The 23,361-nt window shown below is 39.2% G+C and overlaps 1 protein-coding gene across 3 annotated transcripts in view; it reads right to left on the bottom strand.

Annotated features, from left to right (window-relative positions):
• Positions 1–1,744: 1,744 nt before the first annotated feature.
• UNK (unk zinc finger) overlaps positions 1,745–23,361 on the bottom strand; it is a 66,511-nt gene continuing 44,894 nt past the window's right edge. Inside the window, exons 11-17 of one of the 3 annotated variants that reach the window (XM_063293073.1) lie at positions 18,499–18,564; positions 17,739–17,913; positions 15,723–15,824; positions 13,275–13,463; positions 9,115–9,296; positions 7,433–7,690; positions 1,745–5,930 (exon numbers count right to left, since the gene is read on the bottom strand). In XM_063293073.1, the coding sequence (XP_063149143.1) occupies positions 5,775–5,930; positions 7,433–7,690; positions 9,115–9,296; positions 13,275–13,463; positions 15,723–15,824; positions 17,739–17,913; positions 18,499–18,564 (1,128 nt within the window). In that variant the 3' untranslated portion in view covers positions 1,745–5,774. Of the gene's footprint in view, positions 5,931–7,432; positions 7,691–9,114; positions 9,297–13,274; positions 13,464–15,722; positions 15,825–17,738; positions 17,914–18,498; positions 18,568–23,361 lie in introns of all 3 variants that reach the window. The other 2 variants (XM_063293072.1, XM_063293074.1) reach the window with 2 other exon arrangements.

The raw sequence follows: 23,361 nt of genomic DNA on the forward strand, positions 1-23,361 counted from the left end.
GGAGTCTCTGTTCTGCTCTGCCTGTTAAGACTGAACTGTGGTTTAGTAAGACAAGTTGACCCACCATTAGCTTTGGGCTTGTGCATTTCTCTTCAAAAGTTCTTTCAGTGTTGACTAATTATATTTTAGTATTATGTCTGAACACTAATCTGCAGTTAACCAGGGTGAAAAAATAAACTAGTTTCTCAAACTATGTTTTAATGGTGGTTTGTTTCCATTAACCATAATTAACACTAAATGCAACTGTAGAAGTTCAAATGGCACAGCAGGCTGTGATTGTTTCAAATGGGTGTAAATGAGTTCAACCTCCTTTTCATAGTTACACTGGAGGAGGAGGAGGAAGAAGAGAGAGAGTGCACCTCCTGGGCTCATTAAACCGTGGATGAATTGCAGTACTAAACATAGGCAAGAGGTCACTATCTCCTCTACTGGAGCCCTGCAGATGGGGAGCAATACTTGACTAAAATGTGCGATCCCTCACCTTCACAAAACCATTCACCTTAAAAGAAAGGAACACGTGTGGGCGCTTAGAGGCTTCATTATTAATTCTTCAGGTAATCAATAATCCTATACCTCTTATAGTAGGTTTACTGACCCCTCTGAACAATGTGGATTTTGCAAATACAATATCCATTTCCCTCATATTCAGAGCAAGAAGAAAGGGTCCAGTTTGGATCAGTGAATTGTATTAGTAGCTGGACCTTCTAATCCCTAAGACCTTTGGAGAGTGGAAATGCATTACATTTTTCTAGTAAGGACTTTGCTCAAAAACCATAGCTGGGAGATGAGGCTGTGTGTGGAATTCCATCATCCAAACACAATTCCTTGGGCATTTCATTAGGGATGATTTGCTCAGGAACCCAATTTTTGACAGGCAGAAGCTACAGAATCTGTTGGTTTAAAAGAGAAATACTGAGCAGATCCTGTAACAAGTCAGCAGCTGCTGGCAGGATACAGCAGAATTGCTCTCAAAAATCCCAGTAAACAAAACTGCCCATACAGAAATTTAATACAGAATTCTTTAAAAAAACAGAGAAGCTATTTTTGCTTTCCCACTTGATAACTAATAAAACATTCACATTTCAGGTATTTCACTTTCAATATTAAAATTCATAGAAATCTAGCATTTTTTTTTAAAAAGTGCTTTTTAAAAGAGTGGGATAGAGATACTTGTCCTTCTGATTCCCGGGTTTAGATAAAACCAAACTACTGTTATATTCTCTTGCCCATATAATACTGATATCAATGAAGCAGGACATAATTGGATAAGGAGCTGTTAGTTACTTGTAAGAGTGGGGGAAATTTTAATTCTCTTGTATTCTTTGGTCCTTCAAAATAAGACAGACTGAATAGGTTGCGACATGTATGTAAATAGCCTTGGCTTCACACACAATTTCTTTTTCACATCCCATCAGCAATTTGCCAACAGATGTTGGGGATAGGAATTGGATAATCAACAATATTGTACAGAATTGCCAGTTCTTGGAAACAGATTTTTTTTTTAAAAAAAATCTAAATCTAAGTGACACCAAGGATATTGGTGACACACTTCCTGAAGAATTCTGTTGAATTTAACAAAGCTATGGCAATTCAGGATAAATCCGATTATCCCACAAAGTCAACAATTCACTATGGACAATCACATAGAAAGGCAGAGGAAGCAATAAAACACAATGTTTACAAAAGTAAGTGTTACAAATCAGTCACCACCAGAGCACCTGCAATTCTGTATAAACACTATAGACCCGATTCAAAGATTTTATTTCCTATTATTTTTAAATTAGTTACCAAAATAGTTTAGTACATTTCCAGCAGAGTATTATTCCCCATAATTTAAATGTATGTGTATCTGTATGTATTTTTTTTAAAAATGTTCACATATTTTAAACAAACAAGCTTTCCTTAAGACTGAAGCATGTTTCCTGATCGTGGAAACCAGGGATGCCTCATGGCACAGACATTCAAAGGCTATAACCAAAACAACACAGCTACAAGAGTCAGCCAGCAGTGTCTCTCCATACAGAAAAAAGCCAATTAAGTGTTTTTTTTTAAAAAAATGAAGAAAACAGATACTAGTACAACATACACATTGAAAAAAGCAATTTTATCAAACATAAAAGTTAATTAAAAAAAAAACTAACCAGAGCTGCACTTTGAGATTATCTGGGAATGCATATTAACCCCCCCAAATATAGAAGGGTGGAATTATGGAAGCAAATCTAATGATGTACTTGAATTACATATGGAAAAACTATCTTGATGGTGAAAAGCTGGATCCCTCTTATGAAGAGTTTCCAGTGCTTTTTCAGGTTAGGGAAAAGTGGGTCAACTACTGCAAACAAAGCAAAGACTGGTGAGCAAGGGAGTGAGATTATAATTCTAAATATTACACTTTTACATATTAAACAACTCCCAGTGCAAAATGGCAGATTAGAGTCCTTCTAGACTGGACTGTTGCTTTTCATTGTCTGGAGGCTGTTGCGCTGAGTAAGAACAAACTGCAGCGAGCGCTCTGTCACTCAGGGATAGCAGGACAACACATTCACTGGATGCAAGTTTTGAAACAGAAATATTCCAAACCATAAATTTCAATGAAAGTCAGTTGGATTTAGGCCCCAATATCAATTTTTAGAACTTAACGCACATAATCGAACTGTTGCGCATAATTGGTGAGTTTCACTCCTTTGCAAAACACTCTGGGATGAGTGCAGACGAATTCTCAAAGGAAGTGATTCGCTGAAGCTGCAATCTGAAGCACATTCACTAGGAAGCAAGTTCCAGTGAGCTCAGTAGGGCTAACTTCTGTGTAAACACGCTTAGGATTACTCTACATGTTTCTTTTTTAAACTGATTTTAGTAAGATCTGCTTAGAGCTTGGACATTTAACTCATGCTGGCCCACAAAAGCATGAGAAATAAATGGCTACTCCTGCTAACCCAGCTGACTGTTGCCTGGGACTCAAGTTACTGAAGACAGTTAGTAGTAACTGTCCATCTGTTTTAACAAGCCAAACTTATGTACTCCTCTTGACTGGATGCACTGCATCCAGAAACTGGATAATAAGAGTGGTCATTTCAGTCCATGACAAAAGGTTACCAATATTGTCTGGTATATGTAGTTGTCTAGTAAGTCCATGCCAAGGAACGTGCTTATAGATTCAGACATTTTAGTCATTTGGGTATGATATACACTATGTTCACTGAAGTTGTCTGCTGGCAGGTACCCAGCCAAAAAGGGAATTTGCACCTACATTAGGTTAACCAGGGGAGTTCATGGTGATGCTAAACTAAGGGTATAGGTAGGAGGTATTTTGTGAAGAAAAGCAGAGCAGTAGGAAGGATATGTCTGCAGGAAAACATTTCCCATTGGTGGTATAAATGCCAAAGTAGAAGTGAGGGAGAATAAAGACCCCCCTCCTCTCCTCTCCTCTCCAGAATCATTCTTTGGATTCTCCAAACACAGTGTATCCCATACACGCTCAAAAAATATTCCCATCTCCAAGAGAATGGTCACAAGAAAGTGACTTGTGAAGCATGGGATTAACGTAATTGATCCCTGAAGAACACCTAATGTAGATGCTCAAGGAAAGGTTAGAAAGTTCAAGGAAATGAGAAAAGTTCCTAGTAATAAGGAAAAGGAACGTATTTTGGAAATGAAGCAGTGTGGATTCTGAGCACAACTTTCCCTTCTCTCTCTCACATGTGGTAAAATGTGGCCTTGTGGTATTCATGATAAATCTATCACAAGAATGTAAAGTGTATTAAGAGCTTTAATTCCTAAACAGCTAACTAATCTCAAGGGAGGATATTGTGGCATCTTAGATACTTCATCAATTTTCATCCAGCACTGCTGCATTCACCCACACCCACTTCTAGCTATTCATGTTCATCGTTAAAACATTTTGGGAACTTGCATTCTGCCTCCAAATACATACAAGGGCTTCTAAACTTTTGCAAAACTGCCTTTTTTCTGTAATTTTTTCCACCTCAACCTCTGTATTTTTGCAGAAATTACTAGTTTGGGAATCCAAGTTTCATTCAGTTTGCAACTCTAACAAAAGTCCTCAGCGGTGCTGTGTAAACCTTATCAAATATTATCTTGTATTAAATGTGGATAAAGATGGGAAAAGAAAGCACTTTATCTTACTGACAGATAAAAAAGTGACATTAGTTACTGGCAAGTAACTCTCTTCTCTCTGACACTCTACCCATGTTTGCGTTGGTGACAACTTACTCTTAAGTTAATAATATGAAATGCTGCACAGTTCAGATAAGATGATTTTGTGCTACAAGTCTGGATCTTCCCATTTCTGAATGCACATAGGGCCGTCCTTCTCGGAACTATAGAGATTCCCTTTAACTACAACACTTGTAACAGCACCATTCATAGAGAGATAAGAATGAAAAAGGAGATGTGTTGATTTGCTTCTTCCTACTGGCAAATACCAAGCATTAGTTTAATACTAAACAAGTCTGATAACTGAGCCAAGCACAGCCCACTATGTATTGCAGTCTGTAGTCTGATTTTTTTTTTAAACCAGAATACTCCATTTCTGCAGGCAGGCAGAAAACCAGGAAATTTAATGGACTGCAATTGGTTTGGTGAGTTACAGACTTCTCTCAGACAGACCAAAAAGTTTAAAAGACTCCAAGTGGCTCCATTATCAAAGCCTGATTTTGAAGCCCTTCTCCACTTCCATGATAACGCAGACCACCAATTTGAACTTTTCTCTTTACAAGGTTCCACTCAAAAGTGCTACTGAAGTTTCTAAAAGTCTCACTGCAGAGTAATGCTGATGAAAAAAGTAGCTCAGCATTGGCCTCACCTCGACAGTGTATCTTCTATTTTTATTTCTTGGGTTGCTTTGATAGTATTAAAGGAGTATGTAAAATGACTTTCAAAAAAGGAACTTTTGGTTTTCCAAGACAAGTCAAGAAACTTTCACAATACAGGAGGCCACAAGGATGCTGAATAATTGCGGCTCTGAAGCAGGGACTACTGACAGGCATGGGTATGATTATTATGGCTGCACAAAGCCTGTGAAAGAAGTGTTTCAGAAGGCACACAGCATGAAGAAAACATCTCTCTTCCAATTGTTAAAGCAAACTAATCTTTTGCAAGGCTTACACAGCAGCTTTGAAAGCTATTCCTGGAGTGAGCATTGCAAATGATACAGCTACTTTAGCAATTCAAAGAGATGTCTTGCCTTTTTGTGCATTGCAGAAAACCTGCTTCAAAGGCTTTACACACCTGTAATGGTTGTGATACAAATAAAAATACTAAATACTATAGGATGAAAGAAGGAAATGAACACATGAATAGAAAATTGATTTCTATCTTTTCTCTCCCCAAAAGCCCAATCCTTAGCCTGAAAATCACTTGTAAACTCTCTTCATCCTCCCCTCTAACTCTCTCTCCATAAAAGGCTAAAAAAAGGTTATTTCCTAAATAAAAAGGGAGGGAGGAGAAACAGATTTTGCTAATGGCCCTTTGATCTATATTAAAAAACAGCTCCAAAAGTCCCTAATGAGTTAGAATTAATGGGGACTGTGTGGGTGGGGAGCAGGGATCCTTTAAATGGGAGATGCAAAGTATTAAAAAAGTGCTCTGCAACTAATTTTTTGTTTTTGTGTGTGCGCGTGCGTATGTACCTACACACACACACACACAGATATATATATATATATATATGTATATATATACATATATATATATATAAAAAAGAAAAGTTAAAAAATTCTATGTGATATGCTAAACCAAATGTCCTAGTACAGTCACGACTGGAGAGCATGTGGCCTGTTGGGATGGCAGATGGGACATTCACCCTCCTCGGCACACGTTTCACACAGCACAGTGTGTTGGCACGGTAGTACCACCCGGTTCTCTTCCTGGCACTTGAGGCATTTCACCGACTGCATCTGAAACAGTGCCTGAAAAGAGAAGAAGTGGGGTGGGGGACAGGAAGAACCAAAGGGGATTATCAGTAAAACAGAATGGACCTCAAGGGCAACTGTTCTACATGCAGGAGGCAACTACTGAAGGAGCCAGAGATGGTCCGAGGGGCTGGGGGTAATACAAAGGAAAAGGACATTTAATTTGGCCTCCTTTTCCATGTAGCTGTCTTGTGTTCCTCTAACTGGTGCAGATAACCTTCCTCCTCTTCTCTATCCTCTTCCAAGGACTTATTTTGCAGCTCAGCGGAGCTATCAAATAAATGGACTCCCTTGATGTACTCCCATGATAGAGCTTCCTCCTGCCCAATGGGTCTGTGAAGCTGTTGGATGAAAAATGGCCTGGTCCACAGCCACACCAAATATGAGGAATGGGCAACCCATTGCCTGCATCCCACTTTGGCCCTCCATCGTAACCCCTAAAATATGGTGACAAAATGGCTGGGTTTTGATGATACGGTCTTTGCTTGGTTTGGGGAACTTTCTGCTGTCTGAATGGAAATGGGAGTACAAGGCCCTTCAAGGCTAAATCTCACCACTGGAGAGCCACAGGCAGCCTGGGAGACTGAGTTACTGCTCCATGATGCAGAATAAGTTGCCAAATACTGCCAAACTCAAAAGCAGACTGGCAGACTCTTTCTACCCAACAGGCAAGATGACTGAATTTACCCTCCTCCCCTTCAACCCCAAACTAAGGCCCAGGGGAAACACATGCAAAGGAAGCATATACAGTATCTTTTGACTAATGTGTATGGTTTTGGGTGAAAGAGGTGATCAGTCCATTCCCTTTCCCATGACTTTTCTACAGTCTTTGCACTAACTAGACAGGTGGAAACTTTATTTTGGTTGTTGACCAATAAAAATACATTCTATAAAACAAACAAACCAAATTATCCCCTAACATCAATAACTGTCAGCAACCATTTGTGGGCAAAGCTTACACATAATGTAGCAGAATTTTGCTACTTTTAGAGAAATAAATTTATCTTGGTTGTTTAACAGATAATGCAAATAAAAATTGAATTGACACTGCACATTACTAAAAGAGAAGAGAAGAATTGGAGGCAGAGAAAAAAAATGTTGTGAAGATTTTTTTCTTCCTAAACTACTACAACTAAATCCCCTTTTCCTTGCCTCTAGTCTACAGTCTCCTAAAATAATGGCAGAGAGAAACCAAATAATGCATTCTACAGATCTTAATCATTACTTGCGGCCCCTCCGTGAGCTTTGTCTTCAAGGTAAAAGGCAGGCTTCACTTTGATCTGAAGAGCAGCTGCCTTGTAATTCATCATGGCTGAAGAAACCCCCCCACTCCCTCCCCGGCTGAAAAGACCTGCATCCTGATGAAAAATCTTCTGCTAATTCCTTCTAGAAAATTATAATATGGGCCCCAAGTTTAAACTTGTTTGTTTATTTAAGTTATAAAAAATACCACAGGTTAACTACGACACAAAGCTTCCACACCTCCACCTCAAACCCACCTTATCAACTCTTTCTAGATTGGCACGCAACTGTTTTTGGAGGTTATAGAGGGTAGATAAGGAGAGATTCTCTAAATCGGAGAATGAGCGCAGGAACTGGGGGTCCTGGCCTGTGTGGATCCTCTCAATTTCCTCCTGGAGTTTCTTGACTTGCAGCTCCAAGGCCTCTCTCTGCTCCCGGGCCAGCTCACATTCTATGGTGGCCGTACTAGCACGATCATTAGCCTCCTCTGCTTCTTTTTTCCATGCATCACAGGCCTGTGCATCCAAAGAAAAGTAACATTAGTAGCTTCTCTTAATCAGATCATATGAGGGAAAACAGCTATTTCTAGCCATTTGTAATTTGAGGAGGTACGGAATTTCCTATCTCTAGGTGTCACACCAAATTCTTATCCTTTCTGAACTATCCTTTCAAATGCCTTGTACACAGACCAGTTTTCTTATCTGTACAAATTCCTGTAAAGCAAGTCCATTCACATACAACCATTATCAGATAAATGCAGGGCACAATTTCCAAGAAAATCTGGTGAGTAAAGTATTGATAAGAGAGGCTAACACACTTTTAAGTCTGCTTTTTCTCAATTGGTTGAGAATTGGTTTAAAGTAGTGTACTGTCCCCAGAGTTTGGCCAGCACTTCAAACAACTTGTTCAATAAATACTCCATTTGTTTTTGCTCTTTTTGGGGGACATAGTAATTGCCCAAAGGTGATCAGCACACTTTTGTAGACCAAAAGGAACACTAAGATTATCTCAGACAGCCATCCAAACTTTAACATAGCTTTTATGCGGAATAGAAGAGAATAGCAGCAAACAGGCAGCAACTTCTCCAGCCAGTTCAGGGAGCAATCTGGTAAGAAGAATCCATGTGATTCTTCCCCACCTGGGAAGAATCCAGGATTATTTTCACAACAGGTATCCGATCTTTTGTGTCTATATCTGTATGAATATCTGTATCTCTGTATCTATATCTCACCTAAAGAACTGGACAGACTCCTGTGGAACACCATACAGTGCCAAATTGTGGCCATCTTACAACACCTTTTGGATATAATCAAACAACAGGATTGGAACAATAACATTATATGACCTTCATGATGCAACTCCACTAGGCTGCAACTATGATTGACAATTCCAAGAGAACCAATAGTGCTATACTCTCTGCATCCAGTTCCCACAAAAGTTATCTACTAAAGTTGCCAAAGCAGCCTTAGTTTCACAGCCTGTCTAAAAGCCAAGTTGGTTCAAATAATCAGTGTTAGCTGATGTTTCTTCAGGAGTTGCTACCTCATACCCTCGTATTCCCTTAGGATGAGGACAGTATATTGGAGACTGCAAAAGGAGAAGAGAATACCATTTCAGAGGTGTCGCACAACTCAAGCTGCATGGAACCTTTAGGCAGATGTGTCCCAATATAAATTAGAAAAGCTAATACTCATAGAGGAACTCAAGAATGTTTTGGCTGAGCAGCACAAATTGAAATCTACTCCTCTGCATAGCTAAGATACCAATCTTTTTCTTTATCCATTAGTAAAAAGATCTGTGAAGGAGTTACATTGCAAAATCAAATATACCAGCTGTGCTTCTGTCTATTCTCTTGGATCCCAAATTACTCATTACTCTAGGGCTGCCATCAATACTTTAGGAAACCAACCACACATACACACCCTGCCAACCACACTACCTGTTTTGCTTGTTTCCAAGAGTCTTCCCACTGCTTTATCGTGCTGTTAGCTTCATCTAATTCTTGCCGCAACCTGGCCAGTTCAGCAGCACCTGGACCTGACAGAAATGCAGGTGAAGTACTGGGTGAAAAACTTCCTGAAGCAAAATGCTCCCATATGCTGCTGTTCATTCCATTTAAACCTGTTTCATGTGGAGACAAGAAAAACACGTTATCTCACATTTCTTTTTCTTGCCCCAAAATATTTTCGAAAACTAGAATAAAATGCTGCAATTTTTCACTGGGCAATGCTGCATCTGAAAACCATGGGGAGGGATATGCATGTATTTGCACTGTCAGTCTGCTACTTCAGCTTTAGCAAAAAGAATGGCAGCTGACAATCTTGTACCAACAATGATCAGAAGCACTTTCGTAGTACACTTAACCCACAAATGCAGTGTAGATAGACACAGTATGCATTACACAGCGCAGGTTCACACAAGGCAGATGAGGAATGAATATACCATAAACTCTGTAAAGGCTTAGGCTTCAGGGAACAGCAATCAGCACACAGATGCTTAAGAACAAAATGAAACAGTAACCTATTATTTCATACTTTGTTAATATCATTATGATGAAATTTGATGCCATATTAAGACAGGTATCTTGAGAATTCTGGCATGACCGAACCCTGCCCAGTTGTCTGTTACTTGGTCATTCCTGACTGGCTATTTCTGCTAGTGGGAACAGCTAAATAAACCCATAGAGATTAGCTCCAAACAAGCCAGAATCATAATCTAGAGCAAACTATGGTTTGTAAGTCTGACTTATTAGGAAAGAAATAAAGAGTCCCCAGTTCACACATTTAAAAAATGAGAGATGGAAGTATCTGAGTTTGTTTAGCTGCTCCTATGGGCAGAAGCCAAGCTAAAGTAGTCAGCATCAGCATGCAGCTAGTTCATGATGCAGCCAGAATTCTAGCAAATTTGGATCTGCGTATGTGTTGGCACTCCTTCAATTTTTCTCTACCCATTTAATTTTGAAAATACACTCAACACACCCTCTTCTTAGTATTACTCCCACTATACCACAATATCTTCCTTTTCAGTTCAAATATAAAATTGTTAACAGACCAAAGTTCCATCTGGATATTTCATGTAATAATTATAATAGAGTACATTAAACTACAGTAATGCTATTTTTATCACGTTGTTATTCAGCATCAACCAATTTAAAATAAATGTAGAGAGTGCCCACAGCTGGATCCTCAAATGTTAATTTGAGAAATCTATTCATCACAGCAGACCAATGTGCCTGTAGGTAAGGCATTGGAATGAGGCACAGAATCTGGTATTAAGGGAGTAAGAGATACTACACACTGTATTTTATAGTATTCTTCTAAAAATTTAAAGCGTGACCGAGAAAATCCAGTATCACATAGGGACACTTATCAGAGAGCAAGGATTGGCTAACTTGCTCTGCTGAGTGAACATTTGGATGGCAAAATTGGTTCGTTCTTGAAAATTATATAAAGTAGCCATCTGGATCTACTCCATTTGAGTCACAGCATATCATCATTCCAAACCTGGTGGAGATAAATTAATTCTCTTCTGCTTTCTGCCAGAGATCACACAGAAAAATGGAAGGTTATGAGTGAATATTTAGCTTTAGAAAATAAGCGTGATCCACAAAGTATGCAGAACAACAGAGATTTCTCCCTCTAATAAGGAAGGATCTACTTCTTACCAAACATTTGCTCAGATAAAGAAAGATGCAGTAAATCAAATGGGTAGACAATTATTTGTAATGACTGCTCTAGGTATCATACAAAAATGTTTTCTTCACACTGAATTTAAATTACAGTTTACTTTCAATTTAAGATTGCTCTTCAGCAGTGCTTAAGCTACACTATAAAAGCATGGCTATAATCTTGAAATAAAACTGGCCACAACGGAACTGCCAAATCCAGGGCACACAGTATTGCAGAAGAACCCAACGCATAAAGAAATATGCTTATAACAAAATTTATTTCTTAAAATTCTACATATTTTAAGTCATTCATAATGTTGATTTGCTATCATGTTACTGCTGACACTGTTTTTGTAAGCATGAAAGCTGTTTATGTTTTTGGCAGGAACAAAAATCCTAGAGCAAAGTTACTCACTGAAAATAACCTTTTCCACTGCCCATTAGCCTTATGCAGCCACTTTTATGAGATGCCTTATACAGTGCAATCCTATACATGTCAACTTAGAAGTTAGTTCCACTATATTCAATGGGACGTACCCCCAGGTCAGAGTGTACAGGATTCTAATAAGAACAGCTCAGATGCTCGTTGCTGGAGGTCCCTGTATGTATATGTGATAATAGGTGACGCAAGCAGAGCACAGATATGTGAATATGTGCACTCCTTTCAGGAAGAATAGTTTTCCTGAATTGGGCATAATAAAGCTCTTATAGCAAAATTAATGCAGCTGTACTACTTTATAAGGAGTCCCGGGAAATGCATGTTTGAATACTGATTTCAGTGTGATCTATTTGTTTAGGACCTTCAATCATATCCCATACTTTCTATCTTAAAAAAAGGCCAATGGGGGTGCATCTGCCTATGCTGCAGTCCCATTTTATAATCTGCCTGTTCTGCCATCCCTAATTACTAAAGTGTGTGAGTTGTATGGTGCTTAAAATCAGCTGAGAAGTGTTCCAATGTATGGAGCATGACTTTGTACAAAGTGGATGATTATACAGATGGGACAGACATGTATGACTAAACATGTGAAAACATATGACTGATTTTAAGGTCTCCCCTGCCCCACAGAAACAACATTCCTGCCTTATTCCTTTATCAATCCTTAACTCTAAATCGATCCTTAATCTTTAATTCATATGTCTTACCTATTATGGAACATAAAAACCTTGATGATATACAAACGTACAGGACATTAAGTAAATATTGGTTCGAATGCAGATGTAAAACACTAGCTGAATTTAGACCAACTGAAACCAATAAGATAAGTTATCCACAACTCCCTGGAGGTTTGTTGATTTCATTGAATCTGCTCTTAGCATGGCTACATCTGAGTCTGATCTGTTAAATATAATTAAAAAGATAAAAGTTTCCATCAAATCAAGCTCAACTCCTGGTGATTATATGGATATGTCTGTGTTGTCTCCTTGGCAACAAAAAGACCTAGTTTGCCATTGTCATCTTCCGGGATGTTTTTTCAATTTCTCAGTGTAATGTACATAGAATATATAGTATAAATAGAAGCAGCACATTGCCCAAATTTGCAAAATGCACTATTATTAGTACTTCCTTCATTAAACACAGAACGTGTCTCCAGGGCCTGATTTTAATGTCAGAGTTCAATGCTAGAACATCTGACTAAATAACGAATGCTTCTAAGCATACTGATGTAAGGTTAACACAAAAAACAGTGCAGATCTTGCTTCAAAATTAACATATAGAGAGAAATATTTTGTTCAGGTACCCTCAGAATATTTGTTTATAAGAATCATATTCATAAGTGAAAGCAGTGTAGGTATGACAAGTTTATTCTAAGCGAATTAAAAGCTAATAGCTAATGACATTTCGTATTTGTCCAGTTTCTACAAATTATTAATACACATGTAAGTAACCAGTTTCATCCTGTTTGGGACTCATCCAATGTACATAGCCACAGATCTTCCTGTGGTGTTCAAACCCTCTACTGGGAGTTGAACTATGGAATTCATGGGAATTGAACTGCTGTTCAGCTAGTTACTGAACTTTTATCTTCAGACTATTTGATGGGTCTACTTGTACATCTGAAATTTAATTCGCTGCAATACTACTAATCTGAGGTCACATCTATCCAAGCTAAATCAGATGTGAGTTCAAAGGCTCAGCCTTTCCACTGAAGCCATTATCCTTTATTATTAGTCATCTTAGGTATTAAATTTCTTTGACTCATTCTTTGCCTGCAGTATGATCCTGTTCTAAAAGTCAATCCTCATAACTGACCTTAGGTCAGGTGAATCTTTTCTCATTTTATGGATACTGGGCAATACAATATGTTAGGTGGCAACAAAAATGTGAACATTCAAATGAAAGCTAATAAAAAAGGAAAATACTTACATGGCATAGACAGGTATGTGAACATGTTAACATACATACTCTCATGCTTACATTGGGCATTTACCTAATGATCCATGAGAAGCTGATGTCCCCAGGAAAGTATTTTCTGATTGGCTTAAGTGTCCCTGGGACTGATGGAGGAAATGCGATGATAAGCTGACCGGTGGAGAAGGAGAGGCAGAGTGAAAGGAGGCAGAACTTCCAAGGGACCCAGGGATATTTACAGGAGCAGAACTTTGCAGCAAACTCCCACCTGGACAAAGAACACACAGAAAGGATGGGAATGTAGAAGCCATGAGTTATGAGTGGAAGCACAGCACAGGAATTTGAAAAGCAGGTGTTTGCTTCACTCTCTGCACCAGTAAAAGGATGGGTGAATCCAGAATATTCCTCTAGTCTACACCCTTGTACACCTTCGGAACTGCTATTATGGGAATTGTCCCTGTGGCCCAGGAAGGTTAGAAAGTAAACTATTGAATGTTAGATGCAGAACACTGGGAGCCAGGCTTAGGGTTAGACTTAAGAGTCAGCAGTTCTCCAGTACGCAAAGGACAGCTGACAACCTAAGGATCTTTAGGTAGCTGAGTTGTAGCTCCACGACGACACTATTTATATACATGTTTAAAGTAAATTAGTTTTGTATTATCCTCATTATTTGCTAGTGCAAGAGACTACATTTTTATGACAACTATAGTATCTAGTAATGATTATAATGGTTATATATAATTTATTTATTAATCAAATTTATCACTGCCCGTCTCCCAAAATTAATATATAATTATAATTTATGATTTTTTAAAGAGGAACAGGAAAATATGCATTCATCAAATCATATGGATTAAGGAGTACATTTTCCAAGGACAGTCATTTGAATTAAATGGCATTTCCACTTTTTATAGATCATGCCAAAGATATTCTTGCAAGCTGAACCTCCCATCCCATATTAAGGATAAAAGTTTGTTCTTAACTGTCACTTAAGAAACTGCAAATGGGACAGAGTTCAGTATTCAGGCACCATGCCAAAGGAGAAATGGAGCTAATAACAACCTTAATTTCTACATGCAGAAACACACTCATAAGATGTTCTGGCAGAAGAGATCAGTAAGCTGGCAGCACAATTATTTATGCTTGATCTACAGGAAAGGGAGCAGGGGAAATCACCTTCCCGTTTGGATAGAGGAGTCCCAGCTGCATGGCACAGAAAAGGAATCAAACTCACTAGCCCATGAAGTTGTTAGTGTTGCAAGAATAATTCTTCCTCAATTTTAATAACGCTTGAAAATGCATAGCAGTGCCCGTGAAAGGTTCAAAATTAAAGGGACTCCTATGTGGCACAGAACTTCCCATCCTCCTTTTACCCTGAAAGAGTAGCAACTGTAGATCAACCAACATGTTCTTGTACCTTAAGTCTACAAGGCTGTGGTATATTGAGCTGGCTTGCAGTGACAACAAAGTTTTCTGATAACCTGAAGAACCAATTTCTCACTCATCATATATGAGGATAAAAAGGATGGCTGTGTTTATGGGAACAAGGCCTAATTGCTTACTAAAGGAAAAACAGCATTGGGGCTATATTTTACTATGTTCACTTCCAAACTGATCTTAGCCCAAATCAATGTGGGCATAGTATCGCTACTGAAAGGTTTCATGCTGAATACTACCTCCTCAAAGTGGAACCAGTTTTTGAGAAAGCAGACCTGAACACATACTGGGTACATGGTAGGCTAATTCTAATTTGCGTAGCTACTCAAATCTGAAGCAACAACACTAAAGGACAGGATATGCTGAAATAAAACTGTGTGTTGATGAAAGACAGTTGCAAACTGTTTTGCAATGGAACCACATCTGACACCAAGGTGGCTTAAGCTAATGGATGTGCCTTGAAAAGACCAACAGTGTAGTGGCAGCAATGAGCCAGGCACTTACCAATTTGCACACAGTTTCAGCTCACAAAGATCAGCTTTGTCAATTACTAATGGGATTTGAACAATTAGAATATAGCAAGGTTGCAAGGACTATATTCACCTGAAAACCAGACATGGGACAAAAAAAAAAAAAGACACTGGTTTGAAATGACCACATACAAGGGATGAGATACACAAGTGGTAGTTTGTCAATGTGTGGCGACATGCCTTGCCATGATCCTGTGACAGCAGAACAGTGATACCAATCCAATTTGTTTCCTATTATTTTAAACAGATTTTTTTCCCTCTTCCATGATAGTCTTGTGTCAAAATTTTGTGAACATGTTTAGTGTGCCACTGTTAAGATATTGTAAAGCAAAATAAGCCATGCCTGTTTCGTAAACACGATTGGGACATCAGAAACCAGTGAAAGGTATTTCCAATTTGCTAACCAATGAGGGTCCTTTGGCTCTGAGGTCTCCCATTGGCTGTTCACCAGTATGTCATGTAAGAGCTGGTTCTGAGAGCTTGCTAGGCTGCTTCAGCCAGCTGACTGGGCCAACCCTGCTGGGCAGAAGATCAAAGAAAGCTCTGTTGCTTTCATGTACCTATCATGATGCCACTCGTGTGGGGCACCGAGCTGCTGTCAAATGTCTTCTCCAGGGCAGCCACTCCGAATTCGTTCAGGTCCAGGTCATCCAAGGCAGACTCTGCCAGACAGAGGCACCAATTATATGTTACAAAAAGGACCAACAACTTCAAGGGAAAGGGAAGTCCAAAGAGTTCACATAAAGATGTCACTGCTCTGGACTGGGGAATCTACAATGCAAGGCTGCCATTAGTTGTTTAAATGATCCAGCTTTCCGTATTGCTTTCTTTTGCCTGATCGGAACCCTAAGTCTTTCAGTCCCAGGCTGATCCCATAGATAGACACTGGAAATAACAGCAATGCAAAACAAATCTCCCTGCACACCTGCTGAACAGCTTGACCTTGGGTAGAAGTACATCCAGGGCTGGCTTTAATAACAGGTGCCCGTCCCAGTCACCTGGCAACCTAGGTGTCCATGGTGCATAGTGATTGGAACCTCCTATATTTAGGAATTCCACTGTGGACAGCAACTTGGATTGCAATTAATGACAGAGGAGATGACAATAGGAATGAGGTGCAAGTATGGTTGTGGAAAGAAGGGAAATGTTTATGGCAGTAATATAAGAGGTTTGTGTGTATGGGGGGAGGGGGAAATGAATTAGCATATCGTATGAAACAGGCTATAGCCAGCAGTGGCCCAATAACGAGCCAGCAATGTAGCACGGACACTGCCAGTTGGGGATGAGATGGAGCAAACCTGCACAGGATCATCCCTGGGGGTATTCCTAGCCAACATACTATGTCTACCAAATGTTGTCTCACAAAGCATAGCATGGCTTGTGCTATATTCATGATATTCTTGTTGTTTCAAAAATGTAGGACTACAAAATAGATAATACACAATTTTAGACACTGAAAATGGATGTTCCCCTCACCCTCCTGCAAAGTTCATATTCAGTTTTGAGGTACTGCCTGAAAGGTTACTTCTTGAGCATTTAGAAAACACATAAAAGGACTGCAGATCTTCTCAGCAATTCCCTGTTAGAAAGTGTAAGAAAGTCCCTGTCTAGTATTAAGGAACTTATTATCTCCCCCAGCAGATCCTTCATTAGTTTTTTAATTTAGTGGCAAGAGTTGTCTCTTTTATTTGTATCATTCCAGGCCTGTAATAGAACATTAACAATTAATAAAAGCTTTAATAAGTTACCTGGAGAATAAGAGACGAGTATCAACCAAGGCTACATATCAATAATAATAGTAATAGTAATAATGTGTTAAAAAGAGAGAAATGCCCATCCTTGTACAATCTGCACTCTTATTTTTCTTGGGAAGTCTAGAAATTTAAATATGGTGACATATCAACCCTTAAACAGAAATGTAAATAAAATCTTTCAAAAATGTTCACCTGAGATTGTTTGTTATTGCTACTATAAATGGAAATATTCTTTTTAATATTTATAAAACAGCTGCTCAGTAACAGATTATACATGTCACATGACTGAGTTTTTAGTGGATTGGCCCACCACAGTGGCACACTGAGCCAATTTGGTGACTTATGAGTTTAGGAAGTATAGGATAAGATGAAGAACATCAAACAAGATCTACACACACACACACACACACACACACACATTTAGGAGCAATCATGATCTTCCATTCACCATCCTGCCACATTGTCTGCTGCAGCAAAAACAGCAGAGCCATGTCACAATCCAGTAAGTTTGTTGTGGTATAAAAGCTTATATCACAATAAATTTATTAGACTTTAAGAAGCTAAAAGACTCTTTGCAGTTTTTGCCATATTTTTACAGGAATTCAGCTAGGGGAGCTCTTATGTTTGATCGTTCCATAGTTTAATTTATGAAATATGGAAGAGTTTATACTAAATGTAAATCATCAGCCAAGTCACACAGCAATAAAGCATGGTTCCTACAGTAAGTCCTCTAAATAAAACAACCAAAGATTTCCCACCCATTACGGATATTAGTCTTCTGGATTCCCTGCACCATCAGTCAATGTGCATAGGCGGTATTACCTATCACGGACTCCACAGTGTCACTGGTTGGGTAGAAAGGAAGGGCATTGGCATTCATGCCTGGTACGCTGCTGGTGCCTGCTGGGCTTGGCGGTGTTGCTGCCAAACTAGAAGTAATGCTAGAGGAGATGCTAGATGTCAGTGGGCTGCCAACAGGAAGAATCCCTAATATATCCTGAAAGAGAAACATACATGCATGTATTGAATTATTCATTCTAATAATGCAACTGAATAAACCTATTCAGAGAGAAGTAATAATACACTTATCATAAATAGGTAAGCATTTCTTCCTAACATTTATATCTCACCCTTCTATACTCAGGGTAGCTCATTGCTTCTTAGCATCTATTGTAACATGACATAACACAACAAAGGAAGAGTGTTTGGGACTCTTTTAGAACAATTTATGTACATTATCAGCTGCATCATATGATCATCAAGTCACATAATTCATGATCATGGTGTGTAATCTTGCCATTCAAAATTTAAAGGGGACCCAAAATAAAGAAGTTTTGTAAACTGCAGCCAACTTTCCCCTAATAATCTGTCTAACCCAACAATATTCAAAAATTCTAACTTTTATACTTTTCTATAAAACTGTTTGTATTATGAAAATAAGAACCCAGGTTGATTCTTAAACACTTAGGAAAGTATCATCATCCTTTCAAGTCCAATTAGCTTTCCACAGATCCAGCTGAAATCTATATATGAGACTATATGAAATTCTAAGAACTAAGTAGCATCCTTTGGAGTAACGTACCTGCTTGGGTTGTAACAGAGGTTGTTCTTGGGTTCTATGTTCCATTGAATGGGATTTGATTTTTGCCTGCTGCAGTAATTAGAAGGGAAAAAAAAACAGAGAGAGAGAGACATACTTCTGAAATCATCAACTACTTGAGATTTTTACAGAAGTTCTTTTATTTGGTTGCTTTCCATAACATTAGGTTCTACAATGGAAAGGGCCAGAGTGCTTCATGTAAGGGACTCCTGGAACTAGCAAGTGAAAGATATTGTACCAATATTTTCTCTTTTGTTTAACTTCTACTTTTTAAAAAGTAAAAGAGATGGGAGAAATGTTAGGGAAATACAAGAGGATAACAAGTTGAAGACAATGTTGTTTGGATACTTTAAAAAGTTCTGTAAAGGAGGGGGGAAATCTGGGCAATAAAAGTACCATCTATAAACTTCATTATCCTAATCTAAGCAGTAGGGTTAGACTAACCAGGATGATTTTTCTCTATGTGTAGCATAATCTCTTAGATACAAATTCCTTTGGAAATAGCATGATTTACTTCGAAGTAAACAGGAAATGCCTTTGTATTACCACTGTATTATCAATGAAATGGGCTTGAGGTATGGCCATAATTGTTGAAGAAAAAAGATCCATTTAATTTGAAAAAAAAATCACAGGGAACACTGTCATTATTATAACTGATAATTTGGTGTCACTGATAATTATATATCAACAGAAGTAGAAAGAGGATTTGCCTGGAGCATCAGAGCTTTCAGCCTGGATTTGGACCTAGATTCCTCCTCTAATTGATTCATCTCAACAGGGTAGACTCTGCTGAAGGAGAGGGACTTCAACTACTGAGCTCTAGCAGTGAAGTGAGGATCTGAACCCAAGTTTTCTCAGTCCAGTCTGACATCTTAACTATCACATGTATATTGTATATTAGTGTTGTGGTTATCAGTTAGCAAATGTCATGACCCCGTTGCAAGGCACAAAGAGCCTCACAACGTGGATCATGATCATTAAGAAAGAGAGGAAGGAGATAATTAAATCAGCGCTTAAACCAAGCACCCAAAGCACCCACACCCATGGAATCATATGCAGCTGAATAGAAGGACTTCAGATAAGCAGCGATAAGCCGCACCTGGTGCCCTGGAGGACACACCTGAACCAAGAGGACAAGGACAGCAACCGGGAAAATGCCCCCACAGCCATCAAGAAACCCATCAAGGGGAATGGGGACAATGAAGGGTGGAGGAGCACGGGACCCCGCAAGAGGGTATATACAGGGCACCTCAACACCGCACCCCCATTCCCGTTTTTCTCTCTGTCAGTACCGTTTCAATAAACCGGAAATCCTTAATCCCTATTAAGTGAGTCCGTGTCTTATTCGGAGTGAGGCTGACCCTGACAGCAAACATATATCTGACCATTTGAAAAATGAAATCATTATTAAGAGGAAATGTATCTCATATACGGATATTTACAACAGAAATGGGCAGATTATGGCCGAGAAGCGCCAGCATCTCCATGAAACCTTACAGCAGTGTCATTTGTTTCCAAAATTCAGCAGGAAAATGCCATTTTAAACACTTATTGCAAATTTTGGGGTGGATTTTAATTACATTTTTGTCTCTTTCTCTTGTATTGTTGGGGATCCTCTTAATTGTTTTATATGACCCCAATACCTTGAAAGGCAAAGTGCAATCCCTGATTCTCACAAAGTTGCCAACCCTGCTCCCCAAAATAAGAACTTGTTCAAGCATTATATTAAGGGAACCTGTAGATATGACAGGATGCCCATTGTCACTGAACGAAACAGTATCGTTTGGCTGTGCTAAATGAACAGTTGCAGCAAAAGATCAGATGATTTATACAAAATGCAAAACATTCATTGTTTTCCTTTAAAAGGATTCTTTGGAGTGTGAGATATTGCTCATTTCAGTGGCTGGTAAACTTGAGGGGTCTGGAGCCACAATTCAGCCTCCCAGCCTTTCAAAAGGCTGCAGGAAGCTAGTCAATGACATAGCAAGGTCACCAGAACAGCTCAGGTTAAAATGGTCAGGGCCCTTTTTGTTTCGTTCAGGATTAATGCAAGATTAGGGATGAGAAGCTTCTGAGAGGCTACTCTCATTCCCGCACTTAACCCCTCTGAAAAAAAAGCCTGAAAATCACAATTGTTGTTTCTACTAATTTCCAGCTGTTTTCATGGTGTGAAAAGATTGCCTCCAAAGGAATTCTGTTTCCCATTCACACCCTTAAAAAAGCCTGAAATTGGTCTAAAAAAGGCCCTTTGAGCAACTCAAGGTCTCCAAGAGACCTTCCTCTCCCATTCCCACCCTCAATTTTGAATAAAAAGAAAAAAAATCAACCATTTTGCCAGTCAATTACAAAAGCTTCATTTCAGCATGTTGAGGACCTGCCAAAGGGGTAACAGATGGCAGCTATAGTTTATAGGCTGCCCAACCATGGCTGATGTAATTACAGCTGCAATCATGTCACAACTAGAGACCACCAGATTCTGTGAATTCCCTCTCTGGCCCAAGAAGGGTAAATCTGATGGTAGAAACCATGTTGAACTCTCTCCCATGCTTTGAGTTTACAGGGAGTCCTCACTTAACATTTCTAATTGGGACTGGAATTTCCATCACTAAGCGAAGTGGTTGTTAGGCAAAGTATCATGTGACCACGCCGCTTAGTGACGGCAGTTCCAGTAGTCCCGGTTGCAGTCATTAGGCGAGGATCTCATGCTTCTTCTGCCCTGCGTGAACTGCCAGGACTATCCCGCTGCCTCCTCCCCAGCCAGGCCTGGCAAGCTCTCTGGCAGATGAGGCTGCGTCTATCCTGGGACCATGCCCTCACCCAGCCCAGTCAGAGGAATAAGACAGCGAAGGTCAGCTACGGGTGGCAGTGGAATGCAGGGCAGCCAAAAGGGCTGAGATAGGTGGGGGGAGTTGAAGCACACCCTGCAGTTGTAAATGCGGGCCAGCTGCCAAGGGTCCCAATTTTGATTGAGTGACCATGGGGGTGCTGCAACGGCTATAACTTTGAGGACTGGTTGTAACTATCATTCCTTCAGCGCTGTCGTAACTTCAAATGGTCGCTGAATGAATGGTTGTTAAGCAAGGACTACCTGTACTTCTTTCCAATACTGCAAGGTTTAAATGTAGAGGGAGGGGAATAACAAAGTGGGGGAGTTGGCCAGGCTGCCTGCTAAGCAGAGCCACTGATCCACTGGATGCAAAGGCCTCCCCACACCCTGACACACTTACTATCCTTATTACCTTATTAACCTTCCCACTGAAATTAACTGTCTGTGAGGAAAGTGGCTAGAGAAGATAAGCGAGGCAGCAACTGCTGCTTCTTCCTAATTTCTGCTCTGCCAGCAGGAGCCTAAGATGGCACTGCACATATTGGCACCTTCAGTATTAGAATTCTCTAAGAAAGAGCAGGATGCCCTGGCCCATAGCTACAATCAAAGTGAGGGATGGAAGATTAGAAGTTCATCATACTGTGTTGAGATTGATGTTTAATATATACTGGAATAATACACTACATGATAAACTTTACTAGAAATTATATTAAGAAATACAAAATGTGTATGTATGAAAGCATAATAATAATAGCCTACTATGAAACAATTAGAGCTAGCATGATCCCATGGTTAAGACACTGGACTAGTACCAAGGGGACTCAAGTTCTAGTGCCCCCTCAGCCACAGCAGCTTACTGGGTGACTCTGAGCCAGTCAAACATTCTGCCAACCTACCTCCCAGTTTTATTCTTATGAGGAAAAATGGGAGGAGGGAGCACTATATATGCTGCCTTGAACTCCTGACAAAATAATTTAATTGAAATAATTGATACATATTGGATTAATAATAGAAGCTATATTTCTGTGATATTGAGTTTACACATAAAATCAAAACCAGGTCTCAGGACAAAAAAATGAACTTTAAGGAAATACTGGGACTCCAGGTAGTCCTTGCTTAGTGACCACAATTGGGACCAGCAACTCCATCACTAAGCGCAACATCATGTGACCGTGACAGGCTTATGACCTCACTTCCCCTTTGGTCATTAAGCAAATCACCATGGTCATTAAGTGACATATCATGTAACTGCAACTTAGGATTTTACTTCCACCTTCTCTATTAACTCTGCTTGTTGCAATGGCAATCATGTGACCATAGGATGCTGTGAGGGTTGTAAACACAAGGACTGGTCACAAAGCTATTTTTTTACACTGTCGTAACTCTGAACAATTGTTCAACGAGGCAGTTGGTAAGTGAGGACTACCTGTATTCTGAATAAATTCTCATTTGCTTATCTAAAATGTCTTCTTTTTCTGATGCTCCATAAACACATGTTCTCTCAGAATATGGCATTTGTTGGAATCATCCGTATTTGACCACAGAATCTAACTGCTCGAATCTTGCTCTGGTAAGAGCTATCCTATGGTATTGAGTCAAACCCACTGCACATGTCCTGTTTAACTATCAATTATATGCCTCAGCAAGGTCTCAGTAGTTGCAGACACTACTTGACAGAACCACATATTGGGACTCTAACAAAAGATTATCTTATTTCCTTGAGGGCACAAATATATATGTAGTCATTAGAACTGTTAAGTTTATAGTCAGGGCTATCCAGTGAGAACACGTTTTATAGAACACATTGGGGTTGCATGCAAAGATGATGAATTCACCTAAACACATACTGTTTTCGAATTTAATATTCATCTTATTATACACCTCTGTACTCTATTTTATCTCATACTATTTTATCTTACTTTTTATCCTTATCTTATTATATTTTATCTATTTTACCTCACAGCAGCACATTTTATCTCATTTTATTGTATCTCACTTTGTTTTGTTTTATTGTATCT

The sequence above is a fragment of the Candoia aspera genome, chromosome 2 (genome assembly GCF_035149785.1).
Source record: "Candoia aspera isolate rCanAsp1 chromosome 2, rCanAsp1.hap2, whole genome shotgun sequence".
NCBI classification, from domain to species: Eukaryota; Metazoa; Chordata; class Lepidosauria; order Squamata; family Boidae; genus Candoia; species Candoia aspera.